At 42.9% G+C, this 24,333-nt stretch overlaps 1 protein-coding gene across 3 annotated transcripts in view; it reads left to right on the forward strand.

The window, feature by feature from the left end:
• Window positions 1-24,333, forward strand: part of LOC122555449 (ubiquitin-associated and SH3 domain-containing protein A-like) — a 237,518-nt gene that overhangs the window by 131,076 nt on the left and 82,109 nt on the right. For all 3 annotated transcript variants that reach the window (XR_015758771.1, XM_087992423.1, XM_087992424.1), the window contains 2 exons: window positions 11,379-11,548; window positions 13,214-13,422. Coding sequence is in view for 2 of the 3 variants with exons in the window: in XM_087992423.1 (XP_087848549.1) it covers window positions 11,379-11,548; window positions 13,214-13,422 (379 nt within the window). In the remaining variant the exon portion in view is untranslated. The remainder of the gene's footprint in view (window positions 1-11,378; window positions 11,549-13,213; window positions 13,423-24,333) is intronic.

Below are 24,333 nucleotides of genomic sequence, written 5' to 3' on the forward strand. Positions count from 1 at the left end.
TCTGACACTCTGATACTGTGCGATCTGACACTCTGATATTGTGTGATCTGACTCTGATATTGTGTGATCTGGCTCTGATGTTGTGTGATCTGACTCTGATATTGTGTGATCTGACTCTGATATTGTGTGATCTGACTCTGATATTGTGTGATCTGGCTCTGATGTTGTGTGATCTGACTCTCTGATACTGTGCGATCTGACTCTGATATTGTGTGATCTGACTCTGATATTGTGTGATCTGACTCTGATATTGTGTGATCTGACTGTCTGATATTGTGTGATTTGACTCTCTGATACTGTGTGATCTGACTCACTGATACTGTGTGATCTGACTCTCTGATATTGTGTGATCTGACTCTCTGATATTGTGTGATCTGCCTCTTTGACATTGTGTCATCTGCCTCTTTGACATTGTGTGATCTGCCTCTTTGATATTGTGTGATCTGACTCTGATATTGTGTGAACTAACTCTGATATTGTGAGATCTGGCTCTCTGATACTGTGCGATCTGACTCTCTGATATTGTGTGATCTGACTCTGATATTGTGTGATCTGACTCTGAAATTGTGTGATCTGACTCTGAAATTGTGTGATCTGACTCTGAAATTGTGTGATCTGACTCTGAAATTGTGTGATCTGGCTCTGATATTGTGTGATCTGACTCTGATATTGTGTGATCTGATTCTCTGATACTGTGCGATCTGACTCTGATATTGTGTGATCTGACTCTGATATTGTGTGATCTGATTCTGATATTGTGTGATCTGACTCTGATATTGTGTGATCTGACTCACTGATACTGTGTGATCTGACTCTCTGATACTGTGCGATCTGACACTCTGATACTGTGCGATCTGACACTCTGATACTGTGTGATCTGACTCTCTGATATTGTGTGATCTGACTCTCTGATATTGTGTGATCTGACTCTCTGATACTGTGCGATCTGACACTCTGATACTGTGCGATCTGACACTCTGATATTGTGTGATCTGACTCTGATATTGTGTGATCTGACTCTGATATTGTGTGATCTGACTCTGATATTGTGTGATCTGGCTCTGATATTGTGTGATCTGACTCTGATATTGTGTGACCTGACTCTCTGATATTGTGTGATCTGACACTCTGATACTGTGTGATCTGACTCTCTGATATTGTGTGACCTGACTCTCTGATACTGTGTCATCTGACTCTCTGATACTGTGTGATCTGACTCTCTGATATTGTGTGATCTGACTCTGATATTGTGCGATCTGACTCTGATACTGTGACTTCTCACTCTCTGATACTGTGTGATCTGACTCTCTGATATTGTGTGATCTGACTCTGATATTGTGTGATCTGACTCTCTGATACTGTGTCATCTGACTCTCTGATATTGTGTGATCTGACTCTGATATTGTGTGATCTGACTCTGATATTGTGTGATCTGACTCTGATATTGTGTGATCTGACTCTGATATTGTGTGATCTGACTCTGATATTGTGTGATCTGACTCTGATACTGTGTGATCTGACTCTGATATTGTGTGATCTGACTCTGATATTGTGTGATCTGACTCTCTGATATTGTGTGATCTGACTCTGATATTGTGCGATCTGACTCTGATACTGTGACTTCTGACTCTCTGATACTGTGTGATCTGACTCTCTGATATTGTGTGATCTGACTCTGATATTGTGTGATCTGACTCTCTGATACTGTGTCATCTGACTCTCTGATATTGTGTGACCTGACTCTCTGATACTGTGTCATCTGACTCTCTGATACTGTGTGATCTGACTCTCTGATATTGTGTGATCTGACTCTGATATTGTGCGATCTGACTCTGATACTGTGACTTCTGACTCTCTGATACTGTGTGATCTGACTCTGATATTGTGTGATCTGACTCTGATATTGTGTGATCTGACTCTGATACTGTGTGATCTGACTCTGATATTGTGTGATCTGACTCTGATATTGTGTGATCTGACTCTGATATTGTGTGATCTGACTCTGATATTGTGTGATCTGACTCTGATACTGTGTGATCTGACTCTGATACTGTGTGATCTGACTCTGATATTGTGTGATCTGACTCTGATATTGTGTGATCTGACTCTGATACTGTGTGATCTGACTCTGATACTGTGTGATCTGACTCTGATATTGTGCGATCTGACTCTGATATTGTGCGATCTGACTCTGATATTGTGCGATCGCACTCTGATATTGTGTAATCTGACTCTGATACTGTGTGATGTGACTCTGATATTGTGTGATCTGACTCTGATATTGTGTGATCTGACTCTGATACTGTGTGATCTGACTCTGATATTGTGCGATCGCACTCTGATATTGTGTGATGTGACTCTGAAATTGTGTGATCTGGCTCTGATATTGTGTGATCTGACTCTGATATTGTGTGACCTGACTCTCTGATATTGTGTGATCTGACTCTCTGATATTGTGTGACCTGACTCTCTGATACTGTGTCATCTGACTCTCTGATACTGTGTGATCTGACTCTCTGATATTGTGTGATCTGACTCTGATATTGTGCGATCTGACTCTGATACTGTGACTTCTGACTCTCTGATACTGTGTGATCTGACTCTGATATTGTGTGATCTGACTCTGATATTCTGTGATCTGACTCTGATACTGTGTGATCTGACTCTGATATTGTGTGATCTGACTCTGATATTGTGTGATCTGACTCTGATATTGTGTGATCTGACTCTGATATTGTGTGATCTGACTCTGATACTGTGTGATCTGACTCTGATATTGTGCGATCTGACTCTGATATTGTGCGATCGCACTCTGATATTGTGTAATCTGACTCTGATACTGTGTGATGTGACTCTGATATTGTGTGATGTGACTCTGATATTGTGTGATCTGACTCTGATACTGTGTGATCTGACTCTGATATTGTGCGATCGCACTCTGATATTGTGTGATGTGACTCTGATACTGTGTGATGTGACTCTGATATTGTGCGATCTGACTCTGATATTGTGCGATCTGACTCTGATATTGTGCGTTCTCACTGTGATATTGTGCGATCGCACTCTGATATTGTGCGATCTGACTCTGATATTGTGTGATCTCACTCTGATATTGTGCGTTCTCACTGTGATATTGTGCGATCTGACTCTGATATTGTGCGATCTGACTCTGATATTGTGTGATCTGACTCTCTGATACTGTGTGATCTGACTCTCTGATACTGTGTGATCTGACTCTGATATTGTGTGATCTGACTCTGATACTGTGTGATCTGACTCTCTGATACTGTGTGATCTGACACTCTGATACTGTGCGATCTGACACTCTGATATTGTGTGATCTGAGTCTGATATTGTGTGATCTGACTCTGATATTGTGTGATCTGACTCTGATATTGTGTGATCTGGCTCTGATGTTGTGTGATCTGACTCTCTGATACTGTGCGATCTGACTCTGATACTGTGCGATCTGACTCTGATATTGTGTGATCTGACTGTCTGATACTGTGCGATCTGACACTCTGATACTGTGTGATCTGACACTCTGATACTGTGTGATCTGACACTCTGATACTGTGCGATCTGACTCTGATATTGTGTGATCTGGCTCTGATGTTGTGTGATCTGACACTCTGATACTGTGCGATCTGACACTCTGATATTGTGTGATCTGACTCTGATATTGTGTGATCTGGCTCTGATGTTGTGTGATCTGACTCTGATATTGTGTGATCTGACTCTGATATTGTGTGATCTGACTCTGATATTGTGTGATCTGGCTCTGATGTTGTGTGATCTGACTCTCTGATACTGTGCGATCTGACTCTGATATTGTGTGATCTGACTCTGATATTGTGTGATCTGACTCTGATATTGTGTGATCTGACTGTCTGATATTGTGTGATTTGACTCTCTGATACTGTGTGATCTGACTCACTGATACTGTGTGATCTGACTCTCTGATATTGTGTGATCTGACTCTCTGATATTGTGTGATCTGCCTCTTTGACATTGTGTCATCTGCCTCTTTGACATTGTGTGATCTGCCTCTTTGATATTGTGTGATCTGACTCTGATATTGTGTGAACTAACTCTGATATTGTGAGATCTGGCTCTCTGATACTGTGCGATCTGACTCTCTGATATTGTGTGATCTGACTCTGATATTGTGTGATCTGACTCTGAAATTGTGTGATCTGACTCTGAAATTGTGTGATCTGACTCTGAAATTGTGTGATCTGGCTCTGATATTGTGTGATCTGACTCTGATATTGTGTGATCTGATTCTCTGATACTGTGCGATCTGACTCTGATATTGTGTGATCTGACTCTGATATTGTGTGATCTGATTCTGATATTGTGTGATCTGACTCTGATATTGTGTGATCTGACTCACTGATACTGTGTGATCTGACTCTCTGATACTGTGCGATCTGACACTCTGATACTGTGCGATCTGACACTCTGATACTGTGTGATCTGACTCTCTGATATTGTGTGATCTGACTCTCTGATATTGTGTGATCTGACTCTCTGATACTGTGCGATCTGACACTCTGATACTGTGCGATCTGACACTCTGATATTGTGTGATCTGACTCTGATATTGTGTGATCTGACTCTGATATTGTGTGATCTGACTCTGAAATTGTGTGAACTGGCTCTGATATTGTGTGATCTGACTCTGATATTGTGTGACCTGACTCTCTGATATTGTGTGATCTGACACTCTGATACTGTGTGATCTGACTCTCTGATATTGTGTGACCTGACTCTCTGATACTGTGTCATCTGACTCTCTGATACTGTGTGATCTGACTCTCTGATATTGTGTGATCTGACTCTGATATTGTGCGATCTGACTCTGATACTGTGACTTCTGACTCTCTGATACTGTGTGATCTGACTCTCTGATATTGTGTGATCTGACTCTGATATTGTGTGATCTGACTCTCTGATACTGTGTCATCTGACTCTCTGATATTGTGTGATCTGACTCTGATATTGTGTGATCTGACTCTGATATTGTGTGATCTGACTCTGATATTGTGTGATCTGACTCTGATATTGTGTGATCTGACTCTGATATTGTGTGATCTGACTCTGATACTGTGTGATCTGACTCTGATATTGTGTGATCTGACTCTGATATTGTGTGATCTGACTCTCTGATATTGTGTGATCTGACTCTGATATTGTGCGATCTGACTCTGATACTGTGACTTCTGACTCTCTGATACTGTGTGATCTGACTCTCTGATATTGTGTGATCTGACTCTGATATTGTGTGATCTGACTCTCTGATACTGTGTCATCTGACTCTCTGATATTGTGTGATCTGACTCTGATATTGTGTGATCTGACTCTGATATTGTGTGATCTGACTCTGATATTGTGTGATCTGACTCTGATATTGTGTGATCTGACTCTGATACTGTGTGATCTGACTCTGATATTGTGTGATCTGACTCTGATATTGTGTGATCTGACTCTGATACTGTGTGATCTGACTCTGATATTGTGCGATCTGACTCTGATATTGTGCGATCTGACTCTGATATTGTGCGATCGCACTCTGATATTGTGTAATCTGACTCTGATACTGTGTGATGTGACTCTGATATTGTGTGATCTGACTCTGATATTGTGTGATCTGACTCTGATACTGTGTGATCTGACTCTGATATTGTGTGATCTGACTCTGATATTGTGTGATCTGACTCTGATATTGTGTGATCTGACTCTGATATTGTGTGATCTGGCTCTGATATTGTGTGATCTGACTGTCTGATACAGTGCGATCTGACTCTGATATTGTGTGATCTGACTCTCTGATACTGTGTGATCTCACTCTCTGATACTGTGATCTGACTCTGATATTGTGTGATCTGACTCTCCGATATTGTGTGATCTGACTCTGATATTGTGTGATCTAACTCTCTGATACAGTGCGATCTGACACTCTGATACTGTGTGATCTGACTCTGATATTGTGTGATCTAACTCTGATATTGTGTGATCTGACTCTGATACTGTGTGATCTGACTCTGATATTGTGTGATCTGACTCTGATATTGTGTGATCTGACTCTGATATTGTGTGATCTGACTCTCTGATATTGTGTGATCTGACTCTCTGATATTGAGTGATCTGACACTGATATTGTGTGATCTGACTCTGATATTGTGTGATCTGACTCTCTGATATTGTGTGATCTGACTCTGATATTGTGTGATCTGACTCTGATATTGTGTGATCTGACTCTCTGATATTGTGTGATCTGACTCTCTGATATTGAGTGATCTGACACTGATATTGTGTGATCTGACTCTCTGATATTGTGTGATCTGACTCTCTGATATTGAGTGATCTGACACTGATATTGTGTGATCTGACTCTGATATTGTGTGATCTGACTCTCTGATACTGTGTCATCTGACTCTCTGATACTGTGTCATCTGACTCTCTGATACTGTGTCATCTGACTCTCTGATATTGTGTGATCTGACTCTGATTTTGTGTGATCTGACTCTGATTTTGTGCGATCTGACTCTCTGATATTGTGTGATCTGACTCTGATATTGTGTGATCTGACTCTCTGATACTGTGTCATCTGACTCTCTGATACTGTGTGATCTGACTCTCTGATACTGTGTGATCTGACACTCTGATACTGTGTGATCTGACTCTGATATTGTGTGATCTGACTCTGATATTGTGTGATCTGACTCTGATATTGTGTGATCTGACTCTGATATTGTGTGATCTGACTCTGATATTGTGTGATCTGGCTCTGATGTTGTGTGATCTGACTCTCTGATACTGTGCGATCTGACTCTGATACTGTGCGATCTGACTCTGATATTGTGTGATCTGACTGTCTGATACAGTGCGATCTGACTCTCTGATATTGTGTGATCTGACTCTGATATTGTGTGATCTGACTGTCTGATACAATGCGATCTGACTCTCTGATATTGTGTGATCTGACTCTGATATTGTGTGATCTGGCTCTGATGTTGTGTGATCTGACACTCTGATACTGTGCGATCTGACACTCTGATATTGTGTGATCTGACTCTGATATTGTGTGATCTGGCTCTGATGTTGTGCGATCTGACACTCTGATACTGTGCGATCTGACACTCTGATACTGTGTGATCTGACACTCTGATACTGTGCGATCTGACTCTGATATTGTGTGATCTGGCTCTGATGTTGTGTGATCTGACACTCTGATACTGTGCGATCTGACACTCTGATATTGTGTGATCTGACTCTGATATTGTGTGATCTGGCTCTGATGTTGTGTGATCTGACTCTGATATTGTGTGATCTGACTCTGATATTGTGTGATCTGACTCTGATATTGTGTGATCTGGCTCTGATGTTGTGTGATCTGACTCTCTGATACTGTGCGATCTGACTCTGATATTGTGTGATCTGACTCTGATATTGTGTGATCTGACTCTGATATTGTGTGATCTGACTGTCTGATATTGTGTGATTTGACTCTCTGATACTGTGTGATCTGACTCACTGATACTGTGTGATCTGACTCTCTGATATTGTGTGATCTGACTCTCTGATATTGTGTGATCTGCCTCTTTGACATTGTGTCATCTGCCTCTTTGACATTGTGTGATCTGCCTCTTTGATATTGTGTGATCTGACTCTGATATTGTGTGAACTAACTCTGATATTGTGAGATCTGGCTCTCTGATACTGTGCGATCTGACTCTCTGATATTGTGTGATCTGACTCTGATATTGTGTGATCTGACTCTGAAATTGTGTGATCTGACTCTGAAATTGTGTGATCTGACTCTGAAATTGTGTGATCTGACTCTGAAATTGTGTGATCTGGCTCTGATATTGTGTGATCTGACTCTGATATTGTGTGATCTGATTCTCTGATACTGTGCGATCTGACTCTGATATTGTGTGATCTGGCTCTGATATTGTGTGATCTGACTCTGATATTGTGTGATCTGATTCTCTGATACTGTGCGATCTGACTCTGATATTGTGTGATCTGACTCTGATATTGTGTGATCTGATTCTGATATTGTGTGATCTGACTCTGATATTGTGTGATCTGACTCACTGATACTGTGTGATCTGACTCTGATATTGTGTGATCTGACTCTCTGATACTGTGCGATCTGACACTCTGATACTGTGCGATCTGACACTCTGATACTGTGTGATCTGACTCTCTGATATTGTGTGATCTGACTCTCTGATATTGTGTGATCTGACTCTCTGATACTGTGCGATCTGACACTCTGATACTGTGCGATCTGACACTCTGATATTGTGTGATCTGACTCTGATATTGTGTGATCTGACTCTGATATTGTGTGATCTGACTCTGATATTGTGTGATCTGGCTCTGATATTGTGTGATCTGACTCTGATATTGTGTGACCTGACTCTCTGATATTGTGTGATCTGACACTCTGATACTGTGTGATCTGACTCTCTGATATTGTGTGACCTGACTCTCTGATACTGTGTCATCTGACTCTCTGATACTGTGTGATCTGACTCTCTGATATTGTGTGATCTGACTCTGATATTGTGCGATCTGACTCTGATACTGTGACTTCTGACTCTCTGATACTGTGTGATCTGACTCTCTGATATTGTGTGATCTGACTCTGATATTGTGTGATCTGACTCTCTGATACTGTGTCATCTGACTCTCTGATATTGTGTGATCTGACTCTGATATTGTGTGATCTGACTCTGATATTGTGTGATCTGACTCTGATATTGTGTGATCTGACTCTGATATTGTGTGATCTGACTCTGATATTGTGTGATCTGACTCTGATACTGTGTGATCTGACTCTGATATTGTGTGATCTGACTCTGATATTGTGTGATCTGACTCTCTGATATTGTGTGATCTGACTCTGATATTGTGCGATCTGACTCTGATACTGTGACTTCTGACTCTCTGATACTGTGTGATCTGACTCTCTGATATTGTGTGATCTGACTCTGATATTGTGTGATCTGACTCTCTGATACTGTGTCATCTGACTCTCTGATATTGTGTGACCTGACTCTCTGATACTGTGTCATCTGACTCTCTGATACTGTGTGATCTGACTCTCTGATATTGTGTGATCTGACTCTGATATTGTGCGATCTGACTCTGATACTGTGACTTCTGACTCTCTGATACTGTGTGATCTGACTCTGATATTGTGTGATCTGACTCTGATATTGTGTGATCTGACTCTGATACTGTGTGATCTGACTCTGATATTGTGTGATCTGACTCTGATATTGTGTGATCTGACTCTGATATTGTGTGATCTGACTCTGATATTGTGTGATCTGACTCTGATACTGTGTGATCTGACTCTGATACTGTGTGATCTGACTCTGATATTGTGTGATCTGACTCTGATATTGTGTGATCTGACTCTGATACTGTGTGATCTGACTCTGATACTGTGTGATCTGACTCTGATATTGTGCGATCTGACTCTGATATTGTGCGATCTGACTCTGATATTGTGCGATCGCACTCTGATATTGTGTAATCTGACTCTGATACTGTGTGATGTGACTCTGATATTGTGTGATCTGACTCTGATATTGTGTGATCTGACTCTGATACTGTGTGATCTGACTCTGATATTGTGCGATCGCACTCTGATATTGTGTGATGTGACTCTGAAATTGTGTGATCTGGCTCTGATATTGTGTGATCTGACTCTGATATTGTGTGACCTGACTCTCTGATATTGTGTGATCTGACTCTCTGATATTGTGTGACCTGACTCTCTGATACTGTGTCATCTGACTCTCTGATACTGTGTGATCTGACTCTCTGATATTGTGTGATCTGACTCTGATATTGTGCGATCTGACTCTGATACTGTGACTTCTGACTCTCTGATACTGTGTGATCTGACTCTGATATTGTGTGATCTGACTCTGATATTGTGTGATCTGACTCTGATACTGTGTGATCTGACTCTGATATTGTGTGATCTGACTCTGATATTGTGTGATCTGACTCTGATATTGTGTGATCTGACTCTGATATTGTGTGATCTGACTCTGATACTGTGTGATCTGACTCTGATATTGTGCGATCTGACTCTGATATTGTGCGATCGCACTCTGATATTGTGTAATCTGACTCTGATACTGTGTGATGTGACTCTGATATTGTGTGATGTGACTCTGATATTGTGTGATCTGACTCTGATACTGTGTGATCTGACTCTGATATTGTGCGATCGCACTCTGATATTGTGTGATGTGACTCTGATACTGTGTGATGTGACTCTGATATTGTGCGATCTGACTCTGATATTGTGCGATCTGACTCTGATATTGTGCGATCTGACTCTGATATTGTGCGTTCTCACTGTGATATTGTGCGATCGCACTCTGATATTGTGCGATCTGACTCTGATATTGTGTGATCTCACTCTGATATTGTGCGTTCTCACTGTGATATTGTGCGATCTGACTCTGATATTGTGCGATCTGACTCTGATATTGTGCGTTCTCACTGTGATATTGTGCGATCGCACTCTGATATTGTGCGATCTGACTCTGATATTGTGTAATCTGACTCTGATACTGTGTGATGTGACTCTGATATTGTGTGATGTGACTCTGATATTGTGTGATCTGACTCTGATACTGTGTGATCTGACTCTGATATTGTGCGATCGCACTCTGATATTGTGTGATGTGACTCTGATACTGTGTGATGTGACTCTGATATTGTGCGATCTGACTCTGATATTGTGCGATCTGACTCTGATATTGTGCGATCTGACTCTGATATTGTGCGATCTGACTCTGATATTGTGCGATCGCACTCTGATATTGTGCGATCTGACTCTGATATTGTGTGATCTCACTCTGATATTGTGCGTTCTCACTCTGATATTGTGCGATCTGACTCTGATATTGTGCGATCTGACTCTGATATTGTGCGTTCTCACTGTGATATTGTGCGATCGCACTCTGATATTGTGCGATCTGACTCTGATATTGTGTGATCTCACTCTGATATTGTGTGATCTCACTCTGATACTGTGTGATCTGACTCTGATTTTGTGTGATCTGTCTCTCGGACGTTGTGTGATCTGTCTCTCGGACATTGTGTGATCTGTCTCTCGGACATAGTGTGATCTGTCTCTCGGACATAGTGTGATCTGTCTCTCGGACACTGTGTGATCTGTCTCTCGGACGTTGTGTGATCTGTCTCTCGGACATAGTGTAATCTGTCTCTCGGACATAGTGTGATCTGTCTCTCGGACACTGTGTGATCTGTCTCTCGGACATTGCGAAGCTCTTGCCTGTTTGATCCATGACTTTGTTCTTTACTCCAAACAGATTGTCAGATTGATCTCTACAACAAACAACTGCACCTGACACTCTCTCACAAGTTTCAGGTCCAACAGCAGTGGAAACTGGAGGAACTTGCTCAATCAATCAAACTGGGGGTTACCTGTCAGTGGACAGCAGCTCTTTATTCCAGAGACATGCGATTTGTACATTATAAGGTAATGGGTTTGTCTGGGCAAGGTACAGTGATGCCACATGCAGAGATGGAGAGAGTTTGTTCGCTCCCACATTCCTGTCTTATCGGAATGAGTGATATGTCTGTTCCCTTCTGCTGGTCATTGCAGGAACACTTTGTGATGCATCAGAATCAATCCTGATTTCAATCATTTGTTGTCGATTCTTGACATGGGGAATGAACAGGAGGAAACCATGCTGGCCACAACGAGACTCCACTGTCCTTCCATCCACCATCTGACCTCCATTTCAAAAACAAAATTACTACTCATCTCCATTCTGAGATTCTTACTTGGACCCCGCCTCCCACACCCAACACATTTTGGGAGCAGAGTTCTAGATTCCAATTCCCGTCTTTGTGAGGATGGCCTTCCCAACATCACACCTGAACAGCCCAGTTAAAATATCAGAACAACCTCCTTCCCAGGGGAAGCTGTCTTTTCTAGCAAACTTTGTCAATCATCTAAGCATAGGGTGTAGGTTTGATCGCTGAGCTGTAGGTTTGATATCCAGATGTTTCATTACCTGGCTCGGTAACATCATCAGTGGCGATCTCCAAGTGAAGCGAAGCTGTTGTCTCCTGCTTTCTATTTATATGTTTGTCCTGGATGGGGTTCCTGGGGTTTGTGGTGATGTCATTTCGTGTTTGTTTTCTGAGGGGTTGATAGATGGTATACCAAACCTATACCCTAAACCTCAGTCTAAGCTACAAACCTTCACAAACCTTGCATCATCTAAGCATTTTAAACACCAAGGTTTGATTATCCTTTCCTTTCTGTGCGTGAGGTAGTAGAATCTATGCAACGTTTTTTATTCATTCATGGGATGGGGGATATCACTGGCTAGACCAGTATTTATTGCCTGTCCCTCATTGCTGTGGGTCTGGAATCACACGTTGGTCTGACCAGGTAAGGATGGCAGTGTCTTCCATGAAAAGACATTAATGAACTGGATGGGTTTTTTTTTTAACCAAACGTCAATTCACGGTCATTATTTAGATTGCTAATTACACATATTTTAGTGAATTCAAATTCCACCATTTGTCGTAGCAGCTTTCGGACCCGAGTCCCCCAGAACATTAAAAACCCAAAGAAAACAGAAATTGTTGGAAAAGCTCAGCAGGTCTGAGAGTTTCTGTGTTCTATTGAAGGGCCACTTGACCTGAAATGTTAATTTTGCTTTCTCTCCACACATTCTGGCAGACCTGCTGAACTTTTCAAGCAATTTCTGTTTTTGTTCCCCCAGAACTTTTCTCTGAATTAACAGTCCAGTGACAATAACCACTAGACCATTGTCTCCCCTTAAATTTACCCTTAAAATGTTATTGTGATACGGAAGTGTGTAGGGGTCCACTTTACCTCATTCCCACTGAGGCATCATCACTGCATTCCTGTGGAGCTAATTATAACCCCCAGGATTGAGGTGCCCACATCGTTGCTAAAGCCGTTATCTAAGCAGAGCTTTAGAAATTATTTTCTTTTCTAGGCCAATTAAGATAAAGTTCCACTGACCTTTTTAATTATCCTTGGTCAAATTCTGCTTTGTTATTGGCATCAGTACTGAAGAGACTGTTTGTAAAAATACAATCACAATCAGCTAGAACATTTCCGAACCATTCCCGAGAAATGTACTCAATGTTTTTTTCCCAGGTTGCACGTACACTCTATCCTTACTTACCACAGAATGATGATGAATTGAAACTGAATTTCAGTGATTACATCTTCCTGGACCCCACAAACCAGCAGGACGTGAGTGAAGGCTGGGTCCGTGGAACTTCGCATCAGACGGGACGGACTGGCCTTCTGCCTGAGAACTACACAGAGCGAGGGTATGAATCAGACACCTGGGTCAGGCACAGGTAAACATCCAACCACCAAATCATCCATTAACAGCTACATTACAACATTCCAGCATTTGGCCCCATCATACCCCATGTGCTGCTGAAACCCTCTTTTCTGATTTTGTTACCCCCAGACTCGACTGCTTCATGCTGGGCTAGATTGTCATATTTTCCCCATCAACCCACCCCCAGCTCAACCCCACCCACAAGGCACAAATTTAGTGTTTAAAGCTGCACTGACGAATTCACAAATCCCATCTTCACTGATCATTGCACATCAATAAAATTAGTTCCAGTCAAGAAATATTTCGACTGTCAACATCTTGCCAATATGTTTAGCTTCTCTCCAAGGCTTAACTGTTCACAATCTCTGTAATCTCTTCCAGCAACTACACTGTTGTGATTGTTTTGAAATCAGCCAAGCAGACCACATATAATCTGAGTTCCCCGACTGGGGCTGTTAACGTGGTCAAATCAGGGAGCGCTGGCTGACAAACAAAAGCAGGAGTGTCAGAGTGTCAATGACTCAAGACAGCAAAAGGGTCCCGTTGGTCCTGAATCATGTCAGAGAACACGTAGGCCAGTATCCCGGAGTGTGCAAACCCTGGAAAGCCCACACCTACAATTAATTGTTTAGCAACATTCAAAACAGAATCAATCAAAACAAACGTCTGGTTAAATGGTCAATCTGTGTGTTCCCCAACCAGAAACCTTGAATGAACCGAGAAATCCACTGCCTACTGAAGTCCAGGCGTGTGGCATTAAAATCAGACAACCCAGAGCTCTACAGAACATCCAGATATGACCTCCACAAAGCCATTAGAGATGTAAAAGGGCAGTACCGGACCAAGCTAGAGGCCCAAAATAACCATACAAACACCCGCCACCTATGGCAAGGTCTGCGCAAAAAAAAAGAATACAAAATAAAGCAAACCAAAATAGTGGACAGACAAAAAAAATCCCTGATGTGCTCAATGCTTTCTATGCTCAATTCAAGCAGAATGCCAGTGGCACCGTATCACCTGCCCCAATATTCCCAAGCTAAGCTGGGAGAACTAGCCTCTCCCCTCTCATTGTACAAGTGACTTTGTTTAAAACTTGAAAGCCATTTGTCTGAGGCAATATCTGTTAGCTATAGTCAAACTGGCCCGAAAACCCTTCAAACCTAGATTTTTCGGAATCACTGCTTTTACGACCTCTCTAAAAAAAAGCCAAGGACGGCATAACCTTGGAGCAGCACCATCACTCACCACTGACTGATAAACCTTAGCACAGGCTCAAGACACGCCAGTCACTCAGCACAGGAATTACTCAACAACATCAGAGATTGACGAGGATGAAATGACGGTCTAATTCAACATTACAGCACTGTTCACGTCTATTAACATAACATCAGCAAAGGAAATACAGGCCACACTTCTAGACAAACCGACAACACAGACCGGCCATGAAACTATCAACAAAGATAATATGCTGATATTACTGGACCTATGCCTGACCATGCATTTTGTTATTAATGACCAGGTATACAAACAAATCAATGGGACATCCATGGGCTCACCCATTTCTGGGTTCATTGCTGAAGCAGAAATGCAAAGACAAGAAAGCATAGCCTACCCCAAGCCCAGCCCAAACCGTGGATCAGATACATGGACAATACATTATCATTAAACAGTCCCAGTTCGAAAGCACACATTGCCTTATTAATAGGATATTCACCAGGATCAAGTTCACAGAGCAGAAGAAGATGACAACCAATTCCTGTTGTTAGATGTACTGGTAGACCGATGGTGAATTCCCTACTAGAGTGTACAGAAAGACTACACACACAGACCAGATTCTTACTGACAACCATAACCAGCCCAATGTCCACAAACAGAGCTGTGTCTGATAAAACTATGTAACTCACTGTAACAGCCCAGAGCTCTGCAATAAAGAAGAGGAACTCCTACACAACATATTTGCTAATAATAGGTACTCTAACTGCTTCATCCACCAATGCCTGGCATTTGAACAACACCAAAAAGACACTGTGCACCCCAACACACAGACCACTCTACCCTATACTAGAAACATCTCAGAACTGACTACAAGGTGCCTACACCCTCTGGGAATAATGATATCACACAAACCCCCAGCCACATTTCACCAGCCACAATCCAAGCTAAAGGATCCTGTACCTACAACATGCAGAGTGAACGTGATAAATAACATACCATACAGCAACTGTGAGACACATTACATCGGACAAACGGACAGGAAACTCACCACCAGAATACATGAACATCAGCTTGCAACAAAACAACATGACCAGTTCTCCCTGATGTCAATACACAAGAACAATGAAGGACACCAATCCAACTTGGACAATGTTACGATGCTGGGACAGGCTGAATAAAGGCAAGCCCAGGATATTCTGGAAGCCTGTATGTATCCACTGTTGCCATAAACATAGAGTCATAGAGATGTACAGCACAGTAACAGACCCTTCGGTCCAACCCATCCATGCCGACCAGATATCCCAACCCAATCTAGTCCCACTTGTTGGCACTTGGCCCATATCCCTCCAAACCTTTCCTATTCATATACCCATCCAGATGTGTTTTAAATGTTGCAATTGTACCAGCTTCCACTACTTCCTCTGGCAGCTCATTCCATACACATACCACCCTCTGTGTGAAAACGTTGCCCTTAGGTCCCTTTTAAATTTTTCCTCTCTACCTTTTGAACCTATACCCTCTAGTTCTGGACTACCCCACCCTATCCATGCTCCTCATGATTTTATAAACTTCTATAAGGTCATCCCTCAGCCTCTGATGCTCCAGGGAAAACAGCCCTAGCCTATTTAACCTCTCCCTATAGCTCAAATCCTCCAACCCTGGCAACATCCTTGTAAATCTTTTCTGAACCCTTTCAAGTTTCACAACATCTTTCCGATATGAGGGAGACCAGAATTGCACACAATATTCCAACAGTGGCCTAACCAATGTCCTGTACAGCCGCAACATGACCTCCCAACTCCTGTACTCAATACTCTGACCAATAAAGGAAAGCATACCAAATGCCTTCTTCACTATCCTATCTACCTACGACTCCATTTTCAAGGAGCTATGAACCTGCACTCCAAGGTCTCTTTGTTCAGCAACATTCCCCAGGACCTTACCATTACGTGTATAAGTCCTGGTCTGATTTGCCTTTCCAAAATGTTGCACCTCACATTTATCCAAATTAAACTCCATCTGCCACTCCACATGTTGAAATAGACCCCGTCTACAGATCACTACAGGACAAAATCGAAAAACCACCCATCGTGACTGACCGTGTGAATTCTGAGCAGATCACAACAACACTGCTTCATCCAGAGACTGGGTGGGATTGAGGTTCACAAGGAAGAGGTATTAGAAATCCTGCAGAGTGTGAAAATAGATACATCCCCTGGGCCGAATGGGATTTATCCTAGGATCCTCTGGGAAGCCAGGAAGGAGATTGCCGAGCCTTTGGCATTGATCTTTAAATCGTCATTGTCTACAGGAATAGTGCCAGAAACTGGAGGATAGCAAATGTAGTTCCCCTGTTCATGAAGGGGAGTAGAGACAACCCTGGTAATTATAGACCAGTGAGCATTACTTTAGTTGGTGGTAAAGTGTTGGAAAAGGTTATAAGAGATAGGATTTATAATCATCGAGAAAAGAATAATTTGATTAGGGATAGTCAGCATGGTTTTGTGAAGGGTAGGTCGTGCCTCACAAATCTTATTGAGTTCTTTGAGAAGGTGACCAAACAGGTAGATGAGAGTAAACCGGTTGATGTGGTGTATATGGATTTCAGCAAGGCGTTCGATAAGGTTCCCCACAGCAGGCTATTGTACAAAATGCGGAGGAATGGGATTGTGGGAGATAGAGCAGTTTGGATCAGTAATTGGCTTGCTGAAAGAAGACAGAGGGTGGTGGTTGATGGGAAATGTTCATCCTGGAGTGCAGTTACTAGTGGTGTACCGCAAGGGTCGGTGTTGGGTCCACTGCTGTTCATCATTTTTATAAACGACTTGGATGAGGGCGTAGAAGGGTGGGTTAGTAAATTTGCAGACAACTGTAAGGTCGGTGGAGTTGTGGATAGTGACGAAGGATGTTGTAGGTTACAGAGAGACATAGATAAGCTGCAGAGCTGGACTGAGAGGTGACAAATGGAATTTAATGCGGACAAGTGTGAGGTGATTCACTTTGGTCGGAGTAACTGGAATGCAAAGTACTGGGCTAATGGTAAGATTCTTGGTAGTGTAGATGAGCAGAGCGATCTCGGTGTCCAGGTACACAGATCCTTGAAAGTTGCCACCCAGGTTGACAGGGTTGTTAAGAAGGCATACAGTGTTTTAGCTTTTATTAATAAAAGGATCGAGTTCCGGAACCATGAGGTTGTGCTACAGCTGTACAAAACTCTAGTGCGGCCACACTTGGAGTATTGTGTACAGTTCTGGTCACCGCATTATAAGAAGGATGTGGAAGCTTTGGAAAGGATGCAGAGGAGATTTACTCGGATGTTGCCTGGTATGGAGGGAAGGTCTTACGAGGAAAGGCTGAGGGACTTGAGGCTGTTTTCGTTAGAAAGAAGAAGGTTGAGAGGTGACTTAATAAAGACATATAAGATAATCAGAGGGTTAGATAGGGTGGACAGAGAGAGCCTTTTTCCAAGTATGGTGACGGTGAGCACGAGGGGGCATAGCTTTAAATTGAGGGGAGATAGATACAGGACAGATGTCAGAGGTAGTTTCTTTACTCAGAGAGTAGTAAGGGTAGGGAATGCTTTGCCTGTAATGGTGCATTTATGTCGTCATTGGACAAGCATATGGACATACATGAAATAGTGTAGGTTAGATGGGCTTCAGATTGGTATGACAGGTCGGCGCAACATCGAGGGCCGAAGGGCCTGTACTGCGCTGTAATGTTCTATGTTCTATGATATGCAGCGCTGAAGCTATCACCTGAAAGGGGGCCAAAACGTTTGCAAAAAAATCAAACAGTTCAGCAAACCAACCATCAACTCTCTTCACCTCACCTGACAAAGGGGCAGAGTTCCAAAAGCTCATGATTTCAAATAAACCTGTTGGACTATAAGCTGGTGTTATGTGACTTCTGGCCCTGTCAACCCCAGTTCAACACCAGCACCTCTACATCAACATTAACTGAAGATATAGTCATAGTGTGAAGAGTTTGGTGGGATTGAAATTCTAAAAATACATCTCGGAAAGCTTTTTAAGCAAGTACATAGACGGCAGCACAACTCAGGGGGGTGTCTAGGATTTGAAGTATCATTGGGGGAAATAGCAGTTATAACTCCATTATAGTCAAAATTGTTATGGTACATAGTTTGTTGAACGTGGTGTCACAGGTAGACAGGGTGGTAAACATGACATTTACCATGCTGGTCTTCATCGGTCAAGGCATTGTAGGAGCTGGGTCATTATGTTAGAGTTGTATAGGTCACTGGTGAGGCCACACTTGGAATATTGTATACAGTTGTCATCAGCCTGTTACAGGAAGGACATAGTTAAACTGGAAAGAGTGCAAAGAAGGTGTACAAAGATGTTGCCAAGAGCAAGATGGCTGAGTTATAGGGAGAGGGTGGCCGGGATAGGACTTTATTCCTTGGAATGTAGGAGAATGAGGAGTGACCTTAGTGAGGTGTATAAAATCATGAAGTGCATGGATAGGATGACTGCAGATAGTCTTTTTCCCAGGGGCCGGGAATTGAAAACCAGAGAGTCCAGGTTTAAGGTGAGAGGGGAAAGATTTGAAAAGGACCTGAGGGACACAAAATAGACTGTGTATAACCTTATCATAACAAACACACTCCACTGTCAGAAAAACAAATTCAAAGCCTTTTGGACACGTCCACGCTCAAAACATTGGCATCTCATTGATTAGGTCATTGTTCACTCCAGGCACCATGGGTACATGAACATCACCTGGGCTATGATAGGCTCAGATGACTGCTGGACTGATTACCAATTTATCTGTTTTATAATGTCCATCAGACTACACAGAAAGAGGATTGTTCAGAAGAAGCAGACCTGGTCAATATTCAGCATTGAGGGCCTGGGTTGTGTAGTCACTCTGCAACATCTACCAGCCTCAATTCCAAAACTCTACCTCAGGACTACCCAGAGAATATATGAGAACACTGGAGTCTGCTTAAGCAAACCATTCTCAGTACCTGCAATAACACCTTCTGGTACGAGTCCAGGAAACATCAGTCCTGGCTTGTGGAGAATGGTGGTGAAATTGAACAGCTCATTGGTTATGAAAAGGACAGCCTTCTGTGATTGGCAGAATGACATCACCTGCAAGGCCAAAGGAAGGGCTGAAGACAAAGCTAAGACTGATGTCCAGAAGAGGGTAAGGGCACTCAAACCCAAATGGTGGACTAATACAGCCTTGTTGGGGACACAAGAGGTTTCTTCAGCACCACCAAGGCAATATACAGTCCAAGCTCCAGTAGTCTAAACCCCCCCGAAGACAGACACAAACGGCTCAAGCACAAGAAATCTACAAACACCTGTTGGAGAGAGCATTTCCAATAATTTCTCAACCATAATGCCAATGTTAACTTGGAAATCATCAACCAAATCCCCCAAGATGACATGGGAGAACCTCCCAGTGTGACTAAAGTACAAGATGCCATAAGGAGCCTAAGGAACAACAAGGCTGCAGGTCCTGGTGGGATTCCTGCAGAGACCCTAAAGGACGCTGGCCCACAGCTCCATCAACACAGACATGCTTTGCTTTTGAAGATTTGGCTCAAAGAAGAACTCCCCTCAGAGCTCAGGGATGCTCTGATTGTGACCATATTCACAAAGGATGTCAATGCTGACTCAGGATTACAGGGGCATCTCCCTTCTGTCCACCACTGGCAAATACTTGCATGTGTCCTTGCCAATAGACTTCTGCCATTATCCTTGAATCGCAGTGTGGCTTCAGCCCAACCAGTGGAACAACAGACATGATCTTCACAGCAGGTCAATTCTAAGAAAAATGTTAGGAACAGAAACAATTGCTTTACACGGCCTTCATCAACCTGACTAAACCTGTTGACACTCTCTGGTGGATACTGTTACAATGTGGCTGTGACTCTGATACTTGCACCAGTACGCTGAGGCTGCTGCATGATGACATGTCTATGGTAGCACTTGGCAACTGTGGATTGGAGTCTGAGCTTTTCATCATGGAGATGGGCGTCAAACAGAGCTGCATCACCACACCCACCCTGCTCACCATCTTCTTTGCCACATCCTCCATCTCACTGACCAAAACCCGCCCAAGGCAATTCAAATCATTTACCGTAAGGATGGCAGGCTGTTCAACCTTAATAGGTCCAGGGCCAAAGGCACAGTCTCCACCATCTCCATCTTGGAACTTCAATACGTTAACAACAATGCCATCGCAGCACACTCTGTGGAAGGTCTGCACTACATCTTGGGTGGCTGTGCCAAAGCATATAAGCTTCTAGGCCTTACCTTTAGCATAAAAAGACAGTAATCCTCCATCAACCACCACCCAACAGTCCCTCACCCCTCCTAAAATAAGGGTCAATAACCATCCCCTTAAAAATGTGGATCACTCTCCAGACCATCAGCAGGCCTTTTCTCCTCCAAAGCCAACATCGATGCAGAAATACCACACTGTCTGAGCTGTGCCAATGGAGTCTATGCTCGACTCAGAAGAAGGCTGGTTGAAGATACTGACTAAAGGCCCAGGATAAACTTCTGATCTTCAAAGTCATTGTCCTTCCTAAATGGAGCGGAAAGTGGACTATCTATAGTAGACACCTTAAAGTAGTGGAACAACGTAAGACCATAAAACCAAAATACATAGGAGCAGACATTAGGCCATTCAGCCCATTGAGTCTGCTCCACCATTCAATCATGGCTGATAGGTTTCTCAACCCCTTTTTCCCGCTATCTCCCCATAACCTTGATCCCATTGGCAATCAATTACTTATCTATCTCTGTTTTAAATATAGTGAATGACCTGGCCTCTACAGCCTTCTGTGGAAATTAATTCCACAGATTCTCCAGGCTCTGGCTAAAGAAGTTTCTCCTTATCTCTGTTCTAAAGAGTCTTCCCTTTACTCTAAGGCCGTACCCTCAGGTCCTAGTCTGTCCTGCCAATGGAAACATCTTCCCAACATCCATTCTGTACAGGCCATTCATTATTCTGTATATCAATCAAATCCCTCCTCATTCTTCTGAACTCCATCAAGTATAGGCCCAGAGTCCTCAAACATTCCTCACATGTTAAGCTTTTCATTCCTGGGATCATTCTCATGAACGTCCTGTGGACCCGCCCCAGAGCCAGTACATCTTTCCTGAGATATGGGGCCCAAAACTGCTCACAATACTCTAAATGTGGTCTGACCAGCACCTTATAAAGCGTTGGAAGTACATCCCTGTTTTTATATTCTAGTCCTCTTGAGATGACAACATTGTATTTGCCTTTCTAACTATCAATTCTATCTGTAAGTTTACTTTAAGAGAAACCTGGATGAGGACTCCCAAGTCCATTTGTACCTCAGGTTTCAGAATTTTCTCCCCAATTAGAAAATAGTCCATGTCTCTTCTTCCTACCAAAGCGTATGACCTCACACTTTCCCACATTGTACTCCATCTGACACTTCATTGCTCACTCTCCTAACCTGTCCAAATCCTTCTGCAGCCTCCCTGCCTCCTCAGTATTACCTGCCCCTCCACCTATCTTTGTATCGTCTGTAAACGTAGCCAGAATACCCTCAGTTCCTTCATTTAGATCATTAATGTATAAAGTGAAAAGTTGTGGTCCCAACACTGACCCTTGTGGAACACCACTGGTCACCGGCTGCCATCCCTAGAAAAACTCCTGTGGATCACCTGGGGAGGTAAGTACACGAACACCTGTGTCTTGGAAGAAGCCAACATAGTGAACATCACCACAACCATCATTCGACAGCAACTCGAACAGATCAGCCACGTCATCCAAATCCCATCTCATGCCTCCAAAAACACACAATGTACTCACAGCTGAAGGAAGGTCAGCACGTTCCCCGGTGGCCAAAAGAAACACCTCAAAGATAACATCCAGATCAACCTCCAGCAATTCCACATCCACATCAACAATTGGGAGAAGGTCGCTCCAAACCAGAATCACTGCAGAAACATCACCTTGCAAGAAGCCATGAAAATGGTCTCTGCCATGCCCTGGACAGAAGTAACGCTTACACAAGGAGAGAGAGTACATCAGGACGGCCCACCACCACCACCTCCAACTACCATTACTGTGCACCAATTTGCACATTGTAATAGAATCCGTGGATCCCAGATTGGCTTCTTCAGCCATCTGAAGGCCCACAAATAGATGCCCTTATGGAGGACAATCATACTTGACCTGAGTGATCACCAATGATGATGATGCTGAACAGCAGCAAACCCCTCTCAGTCTCTGAGAACACTTCAGCCAAGGTCATTCTACACCGCACGATCAGCTGACCAGGCCAGATATAGTCTTTGAAACAAACATACTCAGCGTTTGCATAGAAAGTCTCAGTGAGTGACCATTCTTCAGCAGATGGAAGCTGAGAATCCTGCAAATATACCCCATGCTCAAACCTGAAGGAAAGCTGACACATAAAAATACGTCTACAATCTCCTCAGAGCCACTGGCAATGCCATATTCACCCTATTCAAGCTGCAATCAGAGGCAGATTTCAGTAAGGACACTGGAAACATTATGTTGAAGTAGAAGGACAGCCATAATCTAATAGTTAAAACTCACACAACACCAGGTTATAGTCCAACAGGTTTATCTGATCAGCAGGTAGCTCTCACCTGATGAAGGAGCAGAGCTCCGAAAGCTAGTGCTTCCAAATAAACCAGTTGGACCATAACCTGGTGTTATGTGAGTTTTAACTTTGTCCACCCCAGTCCAACGCCAGCATCTCCAATTCATAATCTAGTCGGTGGTGCACCACATGCAGGGGAGGGGGCAAATAATCTGTACCTTTTCATGTTTTCTTCATTCCCATGTTCCTGTTGTGTGAAACTGGGATGTCTGACACATTGCGTCTCACTGAGGTCAAGGTTTGAGAATTGCTTCCTGAATCCCCAGTGGCAATATGACCTGGTTGAGAGTCTTCTCTTTGCTACTCCTCCATTTCCCTCAGCTTGACCTGATTGAAATTACTTCTGTTCATTCTCCTAGTCATATTGAGAGCAAAGGGGATTGAAATGACGCCATCCACTTTTGGGATCAAGTGGTTAGTGTGGACCCCTTGACATCAGAGTTAAGGTGATCATGTTTCATGTAACACATTGACTAAATCAATGCCAACCAACAAAGGGTGCTGTTCCTCCTGTAGGATGAGGTTAAGAGAGGCTGTTGCCAGAAAAGATTGGCTTTGTACAATCCTGGCATCAGCTTGGTTTCAGCTCCTTACTAGCCTAGGCTCTGCCACTGTCAACTTCAGAGGCTACACAGACCCTAAGCAGCAAGCTGATTCCCATTCAGCTGTAATGTACATCAATAGGATAAGGACTGGAATTCTGATTAAAATTGTGACAATACTATGGCTTTAAGAGGTGTATTTTCTCTTTTTTTTAAGAGAAGCTTTAAGCCACAAGTGAGCAGTTATCTCATCCAAGCTAATAAAGTAAAGACCCTGTAAGGCCTTGGAACAGCAGAAGCATTGTGAAAGAGTGGAGTCAGCCTCCCACAGAACCAGGGGTTTAGTTGAGTTTTCAGCAGCTGTTGGGGTTTTGAGGTTGGTTGTGGAAGCTGCTGTACCTGTTCTCAGCACCAAATCATTGTCTTCATCCTGGACTGGAGAAACTCTGCATGTGAGACAATCTATTTTACTGATTTTGCCTTTGCCTAAGTTGTATTTATGGATATTATGATATTGAAC

This window comes from Chiloscyllium plagiosum, unplaced genomic scaffold (genome assembly GCF_037043375.1).
Source record: "Chiloscyllium plagiosum isolate Xiang-an unplaced genomic scaffold, Cpla_swu_hap1 HiC_scaffold_12, whole genome shotgun sequence".
Taxonomy (NCBI): Eukaryota; Metazoa; Chordata; class Chondrichthyes; order Orectolobiformes; family Hemiscylliidae; genus Chiloscyllium; species Chiloscyllium plagiosum.